The sequence below is a fragment of the Pristiophorus japonicus genome, chromosome 2 (assembly GCF_044704955.1).
Source record: "Pristiophorus japonicus isolate sPriJap1 chromosome 2, sPriJap1.hap1, whole genome shotgun sequence".
Lineage (NCBI taxonomy): Eukaryota > Metazoa > Chordata > Chondrichthyes > Pristiophoridae > Pristiophorus > Pristiophorus japonicus.
In genome coordinates, this window is record NC_091978.1 from 40,614,017 (window position 1) to 40,631,477 (window position 17,461).

General features: G+C 43.0%; 1 protein-coding gene across 4 annotated transcripts in view; it reads left to right on the forward strand.

Moving 5' to 3' along the window:
* uvssa (UV-stimulated scaffold protein A) overlaps positions 1 to 17,461 on the forward strand; it is a 100,547-nt gene that overhangs the window by 71,873 nt on the left and 11,213 nt on the right. For all 4 annotated transcript variants that reach the window (XM_070866889.1, XM_070866890.1, XM_070866891.1 and 1 more), the window contains exons 11-12: positions 3,716 to 3,899; positions 10,270 to 10,381. In XM_070866889.1, the coding sequence (XP_070722990.1) occupies positions 3,716 to 3,899; positions 10,270 to 10,381 (296 nt within the window). The remainder of the gene's footprint in view (positions 1 to 3,715; positions 3,900 to 10,269; positions 10,382 to 17,461) is intronic.

The following is a 17,461-nucleotide window of genomic DNA, read 5'->3' on the forward strand; positions in this document are numbered from 1 at the left end:
GTGAACTTTTATCTTGTGCAGTAACCTTTTATGTGGCACCTTGTCAAATGCCTTCTGAAAGTCCAAATACACCACATCCACTGGTTCCCTTTTATCCACCCTGTTCGTTACATCCTCAAAGAATTCCAGCAAATTTGTCAAACATGACTTCCCCTTCATAAATCCATGCTGACTCTGCCTGACCGAATTTTGCTTTTCCAAATGTCCTGCTACTGTTTCTTTAATAATGGACTCCAACATCATCCGCCGCTGAAACCCTCATCCATGCCTTTGTTACCTCAAGACTTGACTATTCCAACGCACTCCTGGCTGGCCTTCCACATAAGCTTGAGGTCATCCAAAACTCTGCTACCCGTGTCCAAACTCGCACCAAGTCCCATTCACCCTTTATCCCTTTGCTCGGTGACCTACATTGGCTCCCGGTTAAGCAACGTCTTGATTTCAAAATTCTGATCCTTGTTTTCAAATCCCTCGATGGCCTCATCCCTCCCTATCTCTGTAATATCCTCCAGCCCCACAACCCACCCTTGAGATATCTGCGCACCTCTAATTCTGCATCCCTGATTATAATTGCTCAACCATTGGCGGCCCTGCTTTCAGCTGCCTAGAACTTAAACTCTGGAATTCCCTCCCTAAACCCCTGTGCCTCTCTACCTCTCTTTCCTCCTTTAGGACGCTCTTTAAAACCTGCCTTTAACCTGACCTAATTTCGCTTTATGTGGCTTGATGTCAAATTCTTTGTGTTATAATACTCCTCTGTGAAGTGCTTTGGAACGTTTTTATTACATTAAAGGTGTTATATAAATAGAAGTTGTTGTATAAAAAGGCTCGGGCAGAGAAAATGCTGGTTTCTGAGCAATAACAAATCATTTGCCCTAGTGATCCTTTACAAATCTGGAATTCTTTGACAACATAGTAAACTGGTCAGTGTCATTTACTTTGAATTTTAGACAATGTTTGAGGAAGTTTTAAGGAGTCTTTAAAATTATAGTAAGGAATAACTTCCAAGGGTCTGGGGAAGAGTGGGTCAATCAGTGGAGGGCCAGGTAGACAGAACTATCAGTCTGAGTGTTTCCTCTTTTTAGAAGCAGCAGAAGTAAGGTGTGAGAGATTTTCATTTTTATACCTAACCTGTCAAAAGCCGACCTCTTGAACTATTACAGCCTTAATTACAGTTGGAGTGCTATCTTCAGCGAGACATTACATGTAAGTGGAAAGGAAAATGTTAAAATTAAAATAACTTTTTAAAAAGAAAGGCCTGAGATTTAGTGGTGTGACCCTGCTGGCTGCTGCTTACTGATAGCAGCCAGAGAAAATTGCTGCATCACTGTGTAGTCTGCTTACTTGATATTTTGAGTGTAACATTTTCTATTGCCAAGCAAGGGAATCATTTGATTTGTGGACAGCAGTGGATCTGCCACTGGCCAAATGTTCTGTTCCTTGCCTGAGGGAAAATCAGGAGACAGAAGTTTTAGAAGTATCTTCACTTAAGTGTGTCTGATTGTGGTTATTAGCTCTTAAAACTACTGAAACACTTATAGTTGATGCTCCTGTGACATCGAGATAGCTCTTGAGCCCACAAGGTAACCTGATACAATTTCTAACAACTCCAACATGTCCTTTCCCCTGAGGAAAACTCGCATTGAGCTTCAGTGTTATCTTTTTCTTTTTCTGTTTTTGGTTGGATATTGGTCAAGTATTTTTTTTTAATCTGAGAACCCCTCGGATTAAACTGTACTCTAATGTGTTGAAATCTTGCTGTGCAAAATTATTAACACATTAACTTGTCTGAATTGGTCAAGTAATTTTTTTAAATCTGAGAATCTCTTCGATAAAACTGCAATCGTTTGTGTTAAAATCTTGCTCGGCAGTATTATTACCGTGTAAACTTGTCTGTATATATGCTAGTTAACTAACAGTATTAACCTGTTTATTTTAATCTGTTTGTTACTAATATTGCATGGTGCGATTTTTTTTTTTGTAGTGTCAGCCGTGGCTCAGTTGTTAGCACCCTCGCCTCTGAGTTAGAAAGTTGTGAATTCAAGACCCACTCCAGGGACTTGAGCACATAAATCTAGGCTGGCACTCCAGTGCAGTGCTGAGGGAGTGCTGCACTGTTGGAGGTGCCATCTTTCAGATGAGATGTTAAACCGAGGCCTCATCTGCTCTCTTGGGTGGACATAAAAGATCCCATGGCACTATTTCGAAGAAGAGCAGGGGAAGTTATCCCCGGTGTCCTAGCCAATATTTATCCCTAAAACAAAATCTGAAATGGATTATCTGGTCATTATTACATTGCTGTTTGTGGGAACTTGCTGCGTGCAAATTGGCTGCCGTACATTACAACAGTGACTACACTTCAAAAAGTACTTCATTGGCTGTAAAGCGCTTTGGGACTTTCAGTGAAAGGTGCTTTATAAATGCATGCCTTTTTCTTTTGCTTTTCAACTTATAAAGATCAAGGGATTTCTTTCCAGCAAATATTGTACAGGTGGTCTTTTTTATTGCGAGGATACAAACTTCTCAAGTTTCTCTCCAACATTTTCTTTGCTTAATCTCCTGAAGATGGGCATCAATCACACGAAGAGGGCAAACATACTTCCAACTCCCACTAATGTCTGGGCTACAGTGGCCTGCTGATGACTCTCTGATTTTTCTATACCGCCTCCCCACTAATGGTGTACTGCCTGGCCTGTGATTACCTAAACCCAAGTGTGGCTAAAATTGGAGACAATGCATCATGAGAGATTGAGGGCACGAATCCATGTTCCCCATTACATATCACATCACCCTGTAGTGATCAATTTTCATTTTACAATCACATTTACATATCTTTGTTTGCATCTCATTGCTTTGAATACTTTTTGAATGATTTCCATAATCATTTTTATCACCTTTGTTGCATATTTCTTTGGACAAAATGCATATTTCTAGTTTGTAGAATGCAGCACTCTGATAACTGATCCTTTTTAATAGGCAATAAGTCTGTATGGCCACCAGAGGGCATTCTACCCTTTGCTTTGATAAGGCACGAAAAGCCCTGATACAGGGGTATACATTCTTCAATGTACATTAATGATCCTAATGCTAGATTCAGAGACATCAGAATAAATGTTTGCTTAGATTTAGAAAAGCATTTGGTTTTTCCTAATTTTTCTTATTATTATAATGGTACTATATATAAACATAGAAAATGCTGAATTCATGGGTTAGTTAAGAGAAAAACAGGTTAACATTTTGGGTGGCATCCCTTCATCGGAGCTTATACTTTTTGTCTATATTACCATATAATCCATCTATTTATTAATTTCCCTCTATGATGGAGATTGAAAAAAATAAAGACTTGCTTTTATATAGAGCCATTCACGACATCAGAACGTCCCAAAGTACTTTACAGCCAATGAAGTACTGTTGCATTGAAGACATGTGACCTGCTCCTACACCCTTGCCAGTACCTGTGGAGTCTGAATGGCAGCAGCACTGGTAGCACTGCTTGGAGCCACATTATCAGCCCCCACGAATCACTGGCATGAATCCACACCCAACTACTCTGTGGCACAATACGTTTGCTTCCTACTCGATCACTATACCACGGAATTGCTTCTAACTCTTATACTTCATCTAAAATATTTTTATATATCTATCAGATTAATGTAAATCACTGTTACACATCCCTACTATGTAGATTTTATATATATCTTTTAATATTTGCTAGAATTGACACTCCGCATCGATTCTGGGCATCCAAAGAAATGGAAGACGTGTCTGAGAGTAAGGAGTTGACAACCATGCTGAACACCAGATACATAACCTTTGCAGGGAAGTTTGAACCTGTAACCCACAAGTGCCGAGCACCTTTGCCCAGCGGAAGGTTTTGTGAACGCCAGGATCGGATCAAGGTTTGTAATGAAGTTACAAATTTCAGAGCATTATTTTATCATTTCAGCATTAGAATAAGAACATAAGAATTAGGAGCAAGAATAGACCATTCAGCCCCTTGAGCCTACTCCACCATTCAATGAGATCATGGCTGATCTTCTACCTCAACTCCACTTTCCTGCACTATCCTCATATCCCTTGATTCCCTTAATATCCAAAAATCTATCGATCTCTGTCTTGAATATACTCAAAGACTGAGCCTCCACAGCCCTCTGCGGCAGAGAATTCCAGAGATTTACCACCCTCTGAGTGAAGAAGTTTCTCCTCGTCTCAGTCCTAAATGGCTGGCCCCTTATTCTGAGAAAGTGACCCCTGTTTCTAGAATCTCCAGCCAGAGGAAACATGCTCCTTGCATCTACCCTGTCGAGCCCTGTAAGAATTTTGTATGTTTCAATGAGATCACCTCTCATTCTTTTAAACTGTAAAGAATATCGGCCTTGTCTACTCAATCTCTCCTCATAGGACAATCCCCCCATCCTAGGACTGGGAAAATATGATAAGTGTGAGTCAGTGCACATTTATAACGCCATGTGAATCTTAGCTTTGAGGGCATTTGGACTTCTCACCGTCCTGCAAAGCAACAACACTGAGGTAATGAATGTCACATTATATACCAAACTTGTGCATGAACCTGTTTAAAAATTAAATAAATCAAGGAGGGAAAAAAAACTAAAACCCATAGCTAATAAGAGGCTGAAGTGTCACAGCTTGTTTTACCAAATGTGCCTCCTATGCCACAAATTTGCAGGAAGCAGGTTAGATCTGTATAAGGACACATAGAAACATAGAAAATAGGTGCAGGAGTAGGCCATTCGGCCCTTCAAGCCTGCACCACCATTCAATAAGATCATGGCTGATCATTCCCTTAGTACCCCTTTCCTGCTTTTTCTCCAAACCCCTTGATCCCCTTAGCCGTAAGGGCCATATCTAACTCCCCCTTGAATATATCTAACGAACTGGCATCAACAACTCTCTGCGGTAGGGAATTCCGCAAGTTCACAATGCTCTGAGTGAAGAAGTTTCTCCTCATCTCAGTCCTAAATGGCCTACCCCTTCTCCTAAGACTGTGTCCCCTGGTTCTGGACATCCCCAACATCGGAAACATTCTACCCGCATTTAACCTGTCCCATCCCGTCAGAATCTTATATGTTTCTATGAGATCCCCTCTCATCCTTCTAAACTCCAATGCGTAAAGGCCCAGTTGATCCAGTCTCTCCTCATATGTCAGTCCTGCGATCCCGGGAATCAGTCTGGTGAACCTTTGCTGCACTCCCTCAATAGCAAGAATATCCTTCCTCAGATTAGGAGACCAAAACTGAACACAATACTCCAGGTGAGGCCTCACCAAGGCCCTGTACAACTGCAGTAAGACCTCACTGCTCCTATACTCAAATCCCCTAGCTATGAAGGCCAACATACCATTTGCCGCCTTCACCATCTGCTGTACCTGCATGCCAGCTTTCAATGACTGTATGTATCATGACACCCAGGTCTCGTTGCACCTCCCCTTTACCTAATCTGCCGCCATTCAGATAATATTCTATCACGTTTTTGCCCCCAAAGTGGATAACCTTACATTTATCCACATTATACTGCATCTGCCATGCATTTGCCCACTCACCTAACCTGTCCAAGTCATCCTGCAGCCTCCTAGCGTCCCCCTCACAGCTCACACCGCCACCCAGTTTAGTGTCATCTGCAAACTTGGTGATATTGCACTCAATTCCTTCATCCAAATCATTGATGTATATTGTAAAGAGCTGGGGTCCCAGCACTGAGCCCTGCAGCACTCCATTAGTCACTGCCTGCCATTCTGAAAAGGACCCGTTTAAACTAACTCTCTGCTTCCTGTCTGCCAACCAGTTCTCTATTCACGTCAGTACATTACCCCCAATACCATGTGCTTTGATTTTGCACACCAATCTCTTGTGTGGGACCTTGTCAAAAGCCTTTTGAAAGTCCAAAAAAACCACATCCACTGGTTCTGCCTTGTCCACTCTACTGGTTACATCCTCACAAAATCCCAGAAGATTTGTCGAGCATGATTTCCCCTTCATAAATCCATGCTGACTTGGACCGATCCTGTCACTGCTTTCCAAATGCGCTGCTATTTCATCCTTAATAAATGATTCCAACAGGCCAGTTTGTTAGATATATTCAAAAGGGAGTTAGATGTGGCCCTTTATGGCTAAAGCGATCAAGGGGTATGGAGAGAAAGCAGGAATGGAGTACTGAAGTTGCATGATTAGCCATGATCATATTGAATGGTGGTGCAGGCTTGAAGGGCTAAATGGCCGACTCCTGCATCTATTTTCTATGCTTCTATGTACAGGACCAACTCTGTTTTAATTCCCCTCGTTGAGCTATTTAATCCACTCCTTGTTGAATTTTGGAATCAGTTCATTTCTGTTGTAAGTCTTTCAGATGAATATGTTTACTCTGCTGGGTGATTGCTACACTCTCTGGATCTACACCCTACCATTCGACTTGCTCTGGCATTTATCGATGCACAGCAAGTGATACTTTTAATGTTTAGTCAGCCAGCACACTCAAATGCTTTACATGCTATATGTTACACAGTGAAGGGTATATAATTATATCTCCAGTTGATGTTTATTGCTTTACATTTTCTGTTTGCCTTAAAGGGAAATAAAAATTCAGTTCTTCAAGGTCATCCCTGATGTTAACTATTATAAACTTTTGTTGAAATTGGGTTTAAATTTCTTGGCCCTGAAAATCTGAGGCAGCAATCCCAGCAGTCGTGCCGCGATCGCACCTGCTGCGGAACTCCAGTGCTGACCCTGCTGAAATTCACAGGAAGGGGCTCGTATAGGTGGCTCTACATGAGCTTAGGAAATTGGCAAAATTCCATCAGTGATAATGCAACTATCATTTTAGAAATGTTTTACTTTAAAGTTGGAATGAGAGAAGCACCTCCAGTCCACTTTATACCAATATAAGTTTCTCAAGCCTTGGATTTTTCTGATTTTTGGAAAAAAATAATGGAACAAATTTTACTTACAGAAGTCTTTTTTGACAAAGTTAACTGAGCACTCAATGTCGTGGGGTGAGTAACTGGATTGAAATCCTTGCTGTGTTTGGAGCGAAGGCCTGTGCCTACATTGTCAGAACATTGTAGGGGCAATATTGCCACTGACTATGGAAGCAAGTGCTGTAAAAATGGAAAGTTGATCCAATGTTATGCAACATTAACTCTCTCCAAGAATATCAGAGGACCTGTACAGTGGCGTCCCTTGATACTATTTGCTATAACATCAACTTTTCAAGATGTCTGAATCAATCATTTTTGTTGTAATTTCACACTTTCATTTTTGAATTACCCAGCATTTTGGTAAAGTATGAGTTTCTGCTAATAAGGCTGTTCTGGTCATTGAATATTGTTGCATGCTTTTGTGGCCTGTTTACCAGCTTCAGCTGTAAAATGCACTAATTTTTTGAAATTTGTCACAGTCATTTTAGGTAATGTATTGAAAAGCTTTGTAATAGGTGTGTCCAAATTGAATATGTATTCGGCACCTGCCACGACCTTGGTTGTATTGGGTTTTAGTGATGTGCAGAAATTGCTGTGTACTGCATCTGCCCCAGCATATAACAGCCTTGTCCAAAGTCAGTATTGTGGGGGCATGGATCGTGTGAAACTTCAACTTGTATTGCCCCCCCTCTCTCTCTTACCCCCCTTTCCCGAATGCCCCCCCCCCCCTCCCGGATGTGCTCCCCCCCCCCCCCCCCCCTCCCGGATGCGACCTCTCCCGGATGCCCCGCCCCCCCCCCCCCTCTCCCGACACCCACCCCTCTCCCGGACAACCCCCACCCCTCTCCCGGACGTCCCGCCCCCCCCCTTCCAGGCGACCCCCTCTCCCGGATGACCCCCCCCCTCTCCTGGATGCCCCACCCCCCTCTCCCTTAACCGTCCCCCTCCCCCTTCCCCATAACCGCCGCCCCCCCCTCCCCCTCTCTCTTAACCGCGCGCCCCCCCCCCCCCCCATCCCTAACCCTCCCTTAGTTCCGCTATCTCTAAAATAAATTATACCTACATTTGTTTCTAGTTTTTCAATATTATCTCCCTACAGTGGTGACTCTTGCTGGAAGTATGCATTTCATGGAAAGTCACTGACGAGTGTGAATGAACAGAGGGACCTAGTGGTTCAAATACAGTATCCCTAAAAGTACGACTGCAAAGGATAGTAGAATTTGGAGTTTTATAAATGGAGGGAAGTTGAGTACGAGAGTAAAGAAGTAATGATGAATTTATACAAAACATTGGTTATGCCACAGTTAAGAGTATTGTGAGCAGTTTTGGGAGCCCCATTATAGAAAGGACATTGAAGCCATAGAGAGCACACAGTGTAGATTCACCAGGATGATCCCATGGATAGGAAATTGTAGTTATGAGTAAAGACTTGAGCGACTGGAACTGTTTCCACTGAAGCAGAGTAGGCTAATGGGATATTTAATAGAAGTTTTTAAAATTATGAATGGTTTTCAAAGGGTGAATAGAGAGAGACTGTTTCCTCTGGTGAGAGTTGGTGATGAGGAATCATCAATTTAAAACTATTACTAGGTGAGTGGAGAGAGACATTTCTTTACACACAGGCTTGTTGGATTATGGAAGTGGTGGAAACGGAGACCATGACATCTTTCAAGGGAAAATTGGATAAATATTTGAAGCTGCGGAAGATATATGGCTGTGGGGAAGGCCGAGAGCAAGGCAGTGGGATTAGTTTTGGATTGCTCTGGCAAAGCACCTGCATAGTCACAGTGGGCTGAATGGCCTCCTTCTGCGCTGTAAACCTCTATGGTTCAATGGAATATTAGAACATGTGTTCATGTTCACGATTCCTTGTGAGCAAGTTTTCTGTTTTATCTGTCATTCCAGGTTGTCAGGCATTGAGTCACAGGGAGAAAATACTGGCAGACAATTCAGAGGGAGCAACTTAAAAAAAAAAAAAAGATTGAAAAGGTCAATTGTCAAGCACTTTCCTTCAATCGTGCTCATCCATTACCCCTGTGCTTGCTGACCAATATTGGATCCCGGTCTGGCAACGTTTCACTTTTAAAATTCTCATCCTTGTGTTCAAAGCCCTCCATGGCCTCGCACCTCCCTATCTCTGCTCCAACATCCCCAGCATCGAAGCATTGACTGCGCTCGATCAGTTCCGATGGACCGGGTCACATCGTCCGTATACCCGATACGAGACTCCCAAAATAAGCGCTCTACTCAGAGCTCCGACACGGCAAAAGAGCCCCAGGTGGGCAGAAGAAATGCTTCAAGGACACCATCAAAGCCTCCTTGAAAAAGTGCAACATTCTCGCCGACACCTGAGAATCCCTAGCCCAAGACCGCTCAAAGTTGAGGAGAAGCACCCGGGAAGGCACCGAACACCTCGAGTCTCTTCACTGGGAGCATGTGGAAGCCAAGTACAAACAGTGAAAGGAATGCACGACAACCCAAGCACCGCATCCACCTGTCCCTTCAACCACCATCTGCCCCACCTGTCATCATCATAGGCAATCCCTCCGAATTGAGGAAGACTTGCTTCCGCTCCGTGGACCTTGATGACTGGGGGGGCAGTGTTGTGCGGTGAGGACAGGCTGGTGGAGGACCTTTGTCTTATAGATGTTTAGCGTAAGACCCATGCTTTCGTACGCCTCAGTAAATACGTCGACTATGTCCTGTAGTGCGGCCTCTGAATGTGCGCAGACGCATGTACCGAGACTTTACGTCTCGAATTGGACTCATCAGTCACCTGAGAACTCATGTTTAGTGTGGAAGCAAGTCACCCTCGACTCTGAGGGACTGCCTAAGAAGAAAACCTCCTCAGCCCCACAACCCTCTGCGATCTCTGTGCCGCTCCAATTCTGGCCCGATTTTCTTCGCTTCGCCATTGACGGTCCTGCCTTCAGTTGCCTAGACACTAAGCTCTGGAATTCCCTGCCTAAACCTCTCTGCCTCTCTACTATCTCCTCCTTTAAGCCAGTCCTTAAAACATACCTCTTTGATCAAGCCTTTCGGTCACTGATCCTAATAGCTCTTTATGTGGCTCGGTATCAAAATTTGTCTGACATCACTCCAGTGAAGTGTCTTGGATGTTTTGCTGTGTTAGAGGCCCTATATGAATGCAAGTTGTTGATGTAGACCAAACATGGAGCCATGTTAGAAGATGTGGTCAGACAGAAATCCAGAGCAGTTATTACCACATGGATGACAAACCTCTCCCAGAACCCATCGATAGAGAGATTGATTTTCTTTTATACTGTATGCAACACTGTACTCATTGCATATCTTTTTTTTATATATACACTGTATAGTGCCCTTTCCATGGAAAAATTATCCCAAGGGATGAGCAAGGAAACCCTGTGAATCCAGAAGATATTCAAAGATTGGAACAAGAAGAACGGAAAAAGCAGGAAGAGGAAGCTGGTATGGCAGTGTAATTTTTGGGTTTTTTTTATGTTATATTTGTCAGTGAACTAATATACGAGGTAAAAAGATGATTTTTGAATGTATATGTGGGTAAATTCGGACTCATTGTCGAATGTAAGTCTGAGTTATGTTATCACTAATGCACTGTGCAGGAAAGGGAATAGTTGGCTATGACTAGGGAGGGAGTTCTCCTGCATTTTAAACCAAGTTACTTAAATTGGAGACATTACAAAAAGTGACACAACAGGTCTTTTTTAGAGCTGCATCATTTAGTACCCCTCAGTTATGGTAAATCTAACTACATTTCCATTAATACCATGCATTTTAATTTTCACAACAGGTCTATTGTGTAGCACTTTATCAATATCATGGAACAGCAACTAAAATCATGATCTGGTGAACTATATTTTGGACTATGGCACAATTTTTAAATTATTCGTTCCTGGGATGTGGGCCTTGCTGGCAAGGCCAGCATTTATTGCCCTTGGGAAGATGGTGGTGAGCCGCCTTCTTGAACCACTGCAGTCCTTGAGGTGAAGGTACTCCCACACTGCTGTTAGGGAGGGAGTTCCAGGATTTTGATCCAGCGACGATGAAGGAACGGCAATATATTTCCAAGTCAGGATAGTGTGTGACTTGGAGGGGTACTTGAAGGTGATGGTGCTCCCATGCCCCTGCTGCCCTTGTCCTTCTAGGTGGTAGAGGTTGCGGGTTTGGAAGGTGCTGCCGAACAAGTCTTGGCGAATTAAAGTAAAATTGTGAGTGAGACTGATGCAGCAGAAGTATCAGATTTGAGGTGTTATTGGGGGCCTTACATTAAAAGGAATAGCGTCCCCATTTCAGTCGTAGACTCACTGTGGTATATAGATTAATACAAAGGCAAACTGGGAGAAACATAGAGGTACTTGCAGGGCAGTGAAAATAAAGGAAAGAAGTTGCACTTATATAGCAGTTTTCTCATCCTCAGATGTCCAAAAATGTTTCACGGCCAATTTGTGCAAAATAGGAAAAACAGATGAGTGCTGCCAAAATTTTATAAATGTGCATAGTATGCATGTATCACGATATTGATGTTGCTTTTTTTATACTTTAAGCCTAGGCTTGTTGCCTGGTTTTCACTGATTTATCAGCAGATTTGGGGTTGAAGGGAGCAAAAAGCTATTGGGGGTCACATTTCATTCGCTCTTCACTTCCCAACTATTTTCTCAAGCGTTCATACTGTTGGCAAGACTACCCTGCCCATATCCAAGCAGGCATATGTAAATTTGATGCAGAAGGATAAATCACAGGAGCCGAAATTGCCCTCCGCCTCAAATGGGGCACACCTTCCAAAATCAGTGATTATTCTCCGCCCCAATCCATGGGGCAGAAAATAGAGCAAAATTAGCTTCTTTGAAGTTTTTTATTTTTCCGGGCGGCTGAGGGGTGGAAGTAGGTCAGGGGTGGGGTGAAAGGTTGGCGCTGACTCATAGCGACGTCCCTCCCCTTCAGTTAAAGGGGAAGGCCGCTGTGACCTCTGTAGCCATTTTTAGCGCGCCCACTGGGCCACCAGGGAGGGTATCTGCCGGGCCAAGCCCTGGCTGCCATTGTCAGGCCGACTTCAGAGTCTGACGACAATTAAAATAAAATGACCGCCGCGGTGGAGCGCCCTCCCCTTTGAGGGCAGCTTCCCACCAGGAAAAGGTGGTGGGGGGGACACATACTGAGCACCAGCGGCTCCCCTCCCACAGGGCAATTTCCCTCGCAGGGCGGAAAGCGGTCGTCGCTGGGTGGTAAGGGATCGGCGCGTGTCCGACTGGGTGGAAACTCCTCTTAGAGGCGGTATTGGACCTTAAGGAGGGGGACAATTTCGGCCCCACAGTCTCCAATACATTGCGTGCTTTTGGCTAGATCCATCGCTGAATGTAGGGGCCACCTGTTGGGCCACAACATCCAGCGTTCAAAGGTCAGCAATGGGGGCCTGGAGGGATCAACAGAAGAGAAGCCCATGCAAAAAGTTTTGAAGCACGATGCAGACCCAAGCATCAGAATTGAACATTTTCACCCAAAAAGGCTTTTTTTCTCCTTCAGGCAGCTCGGTGGCTACCTCTTTCACCTACAGCAGCAAGTCCCCAAGGTCTGCCGCATCAAGTCTCCATTCCTATACTGGCTCAAGTCCCGGACAGTGGCTGGGGAGCCCACCTTCTGCATAGTGCCAAAATTGTAGCTGGAGTCAGGGAACAGGCAGAAGTATGTCCCCACTAGAGCTGTCCTTCACCCCCCCCCCCCAGCAGAAAGCCCATGCCCAATTATCTAGGTGACCAAATTTACAAGTTTCTATAGGTTACATTGCAAAACTAGAGCATATTCATTTTTCAAAGAATGTTATATTTAAAATAATTCACTCATTCTGAAAATAAGAGGGAAACGAGATTTACAAAGACAGTTCTTAAATTTAAGAATCTAGATTTGTGAGATGTGTTGCTGCCTAGTTCACTGGATGCTAAATCTCCAGATTCTTTCATAAGGGTGCTCAGATTTCCGCTGCAGGAGTATAGCTGACTGACCTATAGTATATTCCCAGCAATTACTTAATGTGAGAATTAGGTCACGCCTTGGATATGGTCCTTTAATGAGTCATTGTCACCACCGTTTTAGGGCAGGTTGAGTGTCTAAAATAGCATGGTCAGACCCAAGGCCATTAGCGAGGCCAGAATACGCGTGGTAACCAATGACCAAAACGTGAGCGGCTGGAGAGAGAGCGGAAAAGTGCAGCAGAGCCTGCGAATGGTCCCGCACAAGAGATTGGTGTGCAAAATCAAAGCACATGGTATTGGGGGTAATGTACTGACGTGGATAGAGAACTGGTTGGCAGACAGGAAGCCGAGAGTCGGGATAAACGGGTCCTTTTCAGAATGGCAAGCCATGATTAGTGGAGTGCCGCAAGGCTCTGTGCTGGGACCCCAGCTCTTTACAACATACATTAACGATTTAGATGAAGGAATTGAGTGTAATATCTCCAAGTTTGCAGATGACACTAAACTGGGTGGCGGTGTGAGCTGTGAGGAGGACGCTAAGAGGCTGCAGGGTGACTTGGACAGGTTAGGTGAGTGGGCAAATGCATGGCAGATGCAGTATAATGTGGATAAATGTGAGGTTATCCATTTTGGGGGCAAAAACATGAAGGCAGAATATTATCTGAATGGCAGCAGATTAGGAAAAGGTGAGGTGCAACGAGACCTGGGTGTCCTAGTTCATCAGTTATTGAAAGTTGGCATGCAGGTACAGCAGGCGGTGAAGAAGGCAAATGGTATGTTGGCCTTCATAGCTAGGGGATTTGAATATAGGAGCAGGGAGGTCTTACTGCAGTTGTACAGGGCCTTTGTGAGGCCTCACCTGGATTAGTGTGTTCAGTTTTGGTCTCCTAATCTGAGGAAGGACGTTCTTGCTATTGAGGGAGTGCAGCGAAGGTTCACCAGACTGATTCCCGGGATGGCTAGACTGTCATGAGGAGAGACTGGATCAACTGGGCCTTTATTCACTGAAGTTTAGATGGATGAGTGGGGATCTAAATTGCCTTGCAGCGTCTTTGCATCCTCTTCACAACCCCACCTAGTTTTGTGTCATCAGCAAACTTGGAAATATTACATTGTGTGTGTGTGTGTGTGTGTGTGTGTGTGTGTGTGGGCTAGGCCCACGCAGCAGAGCCTAGTCTCCAATCGTCTTACGGCCACCCCACGTAAAAGAATTCATGCACAGGCATCTTCCATCTTCCTTTAAAATGAAGTTTGGGACCTGGCCCGTATTGGTCCCATCAGTCACCTTAAAACTCATTCTGGTATGGAAGCAAGTCATCCTCGGCTCCTGCCTAAGAAGGAAGAAGAGAAGGCTGTTTCAATACAATATTGGAAAGAAGCAGTTGGTCAACAATGCAGCAAATTTGCAAATAACTTTTATTAAGTGTTAGTGATCATCCGATCTTACCTTTTTTGTACTAGAACAAAAGTAATATTGACATGAAATGCTGGAAATACATAACATTTTGCTCAGCATCTTATATTATCAGCAGAACCTGTTCAGATTTCAAGCATTTGCAGTTTTTCTTTTTATCTCGAGTATAAAAATTAAACAAATTGTTGATACAATAATGCCATTGTGTTGCCAAACCTGCTATCTCACCCTTCCGCATTACAAGCACGCCGAAGTGCCTTGCAAGATATTATATCTGGATAACATTATCGCTTTATGTCTGTCCCTCACGTGAAAGGACAGCATGAAAAATGCTTAATACGAAAATGGTACTTTTAGTTTCCAAGGATCAGACTACAAGAAGCACCATTTTCTGCTGCTGTTCCAAATAGATAATTTTGGCTTTGGTATGCATTTGATGTTGATGTATATCATACTGCACCAATCAAATAATTTCAGTTTTGTGCTATGCATATCCTAGATTTTGATTTGTAATTCTAACAAGTGTGCATTTAAAACCAAGTTGATAGCCATGCATGTAATCTGTGATGTTAACTGGCTCTCTGCCACCTCCAGGTGGCTTTGAATCTGAAATTCAGTCGGAATTCAGCAGTTTGAAGTGTTCAGTGTTCCATTTTAAAATAGATTGAATCCCAAATACTGTTTGACACAGTGAATGAACATAGACATAACAGTATTACAATCTATTTGGGAATGACAGCAGAAAATGTGCATAGAACAATGGTGCTTCCTGCAGTCTGATCCTTTCTAAATCACTTGACTCTTTCCTAGTTTGCAGTATTTACATAAAACCTTAAATGTAATGCAGATGCCCCACATAATGATGACTAGGTCTTGATACTATGAATCGATGATAAAGCACAGTGACCCACTAATCTGTAGCTTTCATCCTTTCCAATGGTTCGCACATAGGAGCAAATTAAGTACCTATTTTTTGTGTCGGTACTCAAGAATATCTGGTCTTTCAGCCTTTAGTGACTTGTTAACAAACAGGTATCAGGACAACTGTGGGAAGGCAGGCTGCTGGCCAGTCAGATGTGAAATAGCATCTCTTTACTAACTACAGTATTGATTTTTCTTCCCAAACTGTGTAATTTTTTTCACCATCAGTAAAGTCAGCAACACTATATGAAGAGCTTTAGGGTCCATCAAGGCTCTAAAGACTGTTCTTCCTTGGCACTCTATTGATTTCTTTTCAAAGGCTTTTAAATTGGTCCTTCATTTTGTTGAAATGCTCATTTCATACTGACTGGGCCCCAGTATTTTTTGCTGTATTTATACAAGTGTCCCATTCATGGAGCTCTAAGCTGGTACCGCCTTGTTGTTATTGGAAGGTCTTGTGTTTAACTGTGCTTTATTTTGGCCTTAATCATGGATTAATAGTTTCATTTTTTGGCTTGTGTCACTTTATATTTAATCTCTTTTCAAGATTAAATAAATCTTTTGGATCAACTTTCTTCATTGAACCTCTGTCTTTCTCTTCCCCCTTATCTTGCTCCAGCTCCATTTGTAGGAGACATTTAGCACTGATTTAACCCTATGAATCGCAGTATCTTTCTGAGTACAGATTTTAAAAAGAACAAAATCAGATCACTCCTTTCTTCCTGAAATCTATATTTTCTGTTGCGTTTTTGTGTTCATTGACATACAGGGTTGCAGCCAGTCGTGCTTTAGACCTGTTTCTACTAGTCTCCCACCGTAACTCTGGTGTAAAACGGGCAGAACTCTCGGAGAAATTACTTTTATGGCTGTTTACATCATTTTCCTGTGGGATCTGGCACTGTGAAATTTCAGGGCCTCTTTTTTTTTTTCTTTTTAAATGATTTGATTGTAAATTTCTAATGATGAAACTCGACATTAGGGCCTATAAATTTGTTCAATATGGCAGGCAGGAAGTGCGAGCACATTTCCGGACGGAAGTGCGCCGCCCGCCATATATTGGGAAAGGACAAAAATTCCTCGTGCTGCACCACGCCTGAACAGGCATTAGGCTCTTTGCATATGCAAATAAGGGACTTAATGCATGTTTGAAGACGCAAAAATGGTTTGCCTGGAGGAAAACGAGGCCACAATCAATAAGGTAACTTTTTTTGAAATATACCTGCCTCCCAAACCTGCAAACTCTACCATCTAGAAGGACAATTACAGCAGGCATATGAGAACACCTAACCTTCCAAGTTCCCCTCCAAATCACACACCATTCTGACTTAGAATATATCGCCATTCCTTCAACGTCGCTGGTCAAAATCCTGGAACTCCCTCCCTAGAAACACTGGGAGTACCTTCACCTCACAGACTGCAGCGGTTCAAGAAGGCAGCTCATCACCACCTTCTCCAGGGCAATTGGCGATGGGCAATAAATGTTGGCCTTACCAGCGACGCCCACATCCCATGAACAAATTTTTAAAATACTGAATATCGAGCCAGGACAAGCAGGAGAATTAAGAGCTCTTAACAAGGGAAGCTATGACCCCAGAGGATGTCATGTAACTGGGGAACTAGTACCACAGAAAACATTAGTTGTGCATGTATAATTTAACATAACCATAATATAGCAACTTATATACCAGAGGCAGCACAACATAAAATCATGCTGTATATTGTGATGATGAGATATGCTAGCCACAAGGAATCTGGAAGGTTTATATGGGGATGAATTATGAAGGATGTATGTGATCCCTGGATTTTATTTAAGCGTGTAGAGAAGTGAAAGGTGGTTCTGAATATCGCTTGATATTTCTCGGGACAAAAGCTAGTTAGTCAGTTCCAAGATTCTTTCACCTGTTCTGAGGAAGGATCTTAGACCCGAAACTCAACTTCTGTTTCTTGACCTGCTGAATATTTCCAGATTTTTGTGTTGTCAGATTTCCAGCGCCTGCACTATTTTTCTTTTTAGGTATTTTTTATTTAGTTTACGTATTTGTCTAGTTTTGATTTAGTAACTATTTCTTTACATTTAATTACAGTATATAAGCAATTTAACAAAACACAACTGCATTTCAGATCTCTGTACCAAGTTCATGTTGATGCAATGTTACAAGTTTTTTCAGTTACAGACTGGGGAGAGGAATAATCAAACTTGAGAAAATGCTGAATATCTGGTTCCGT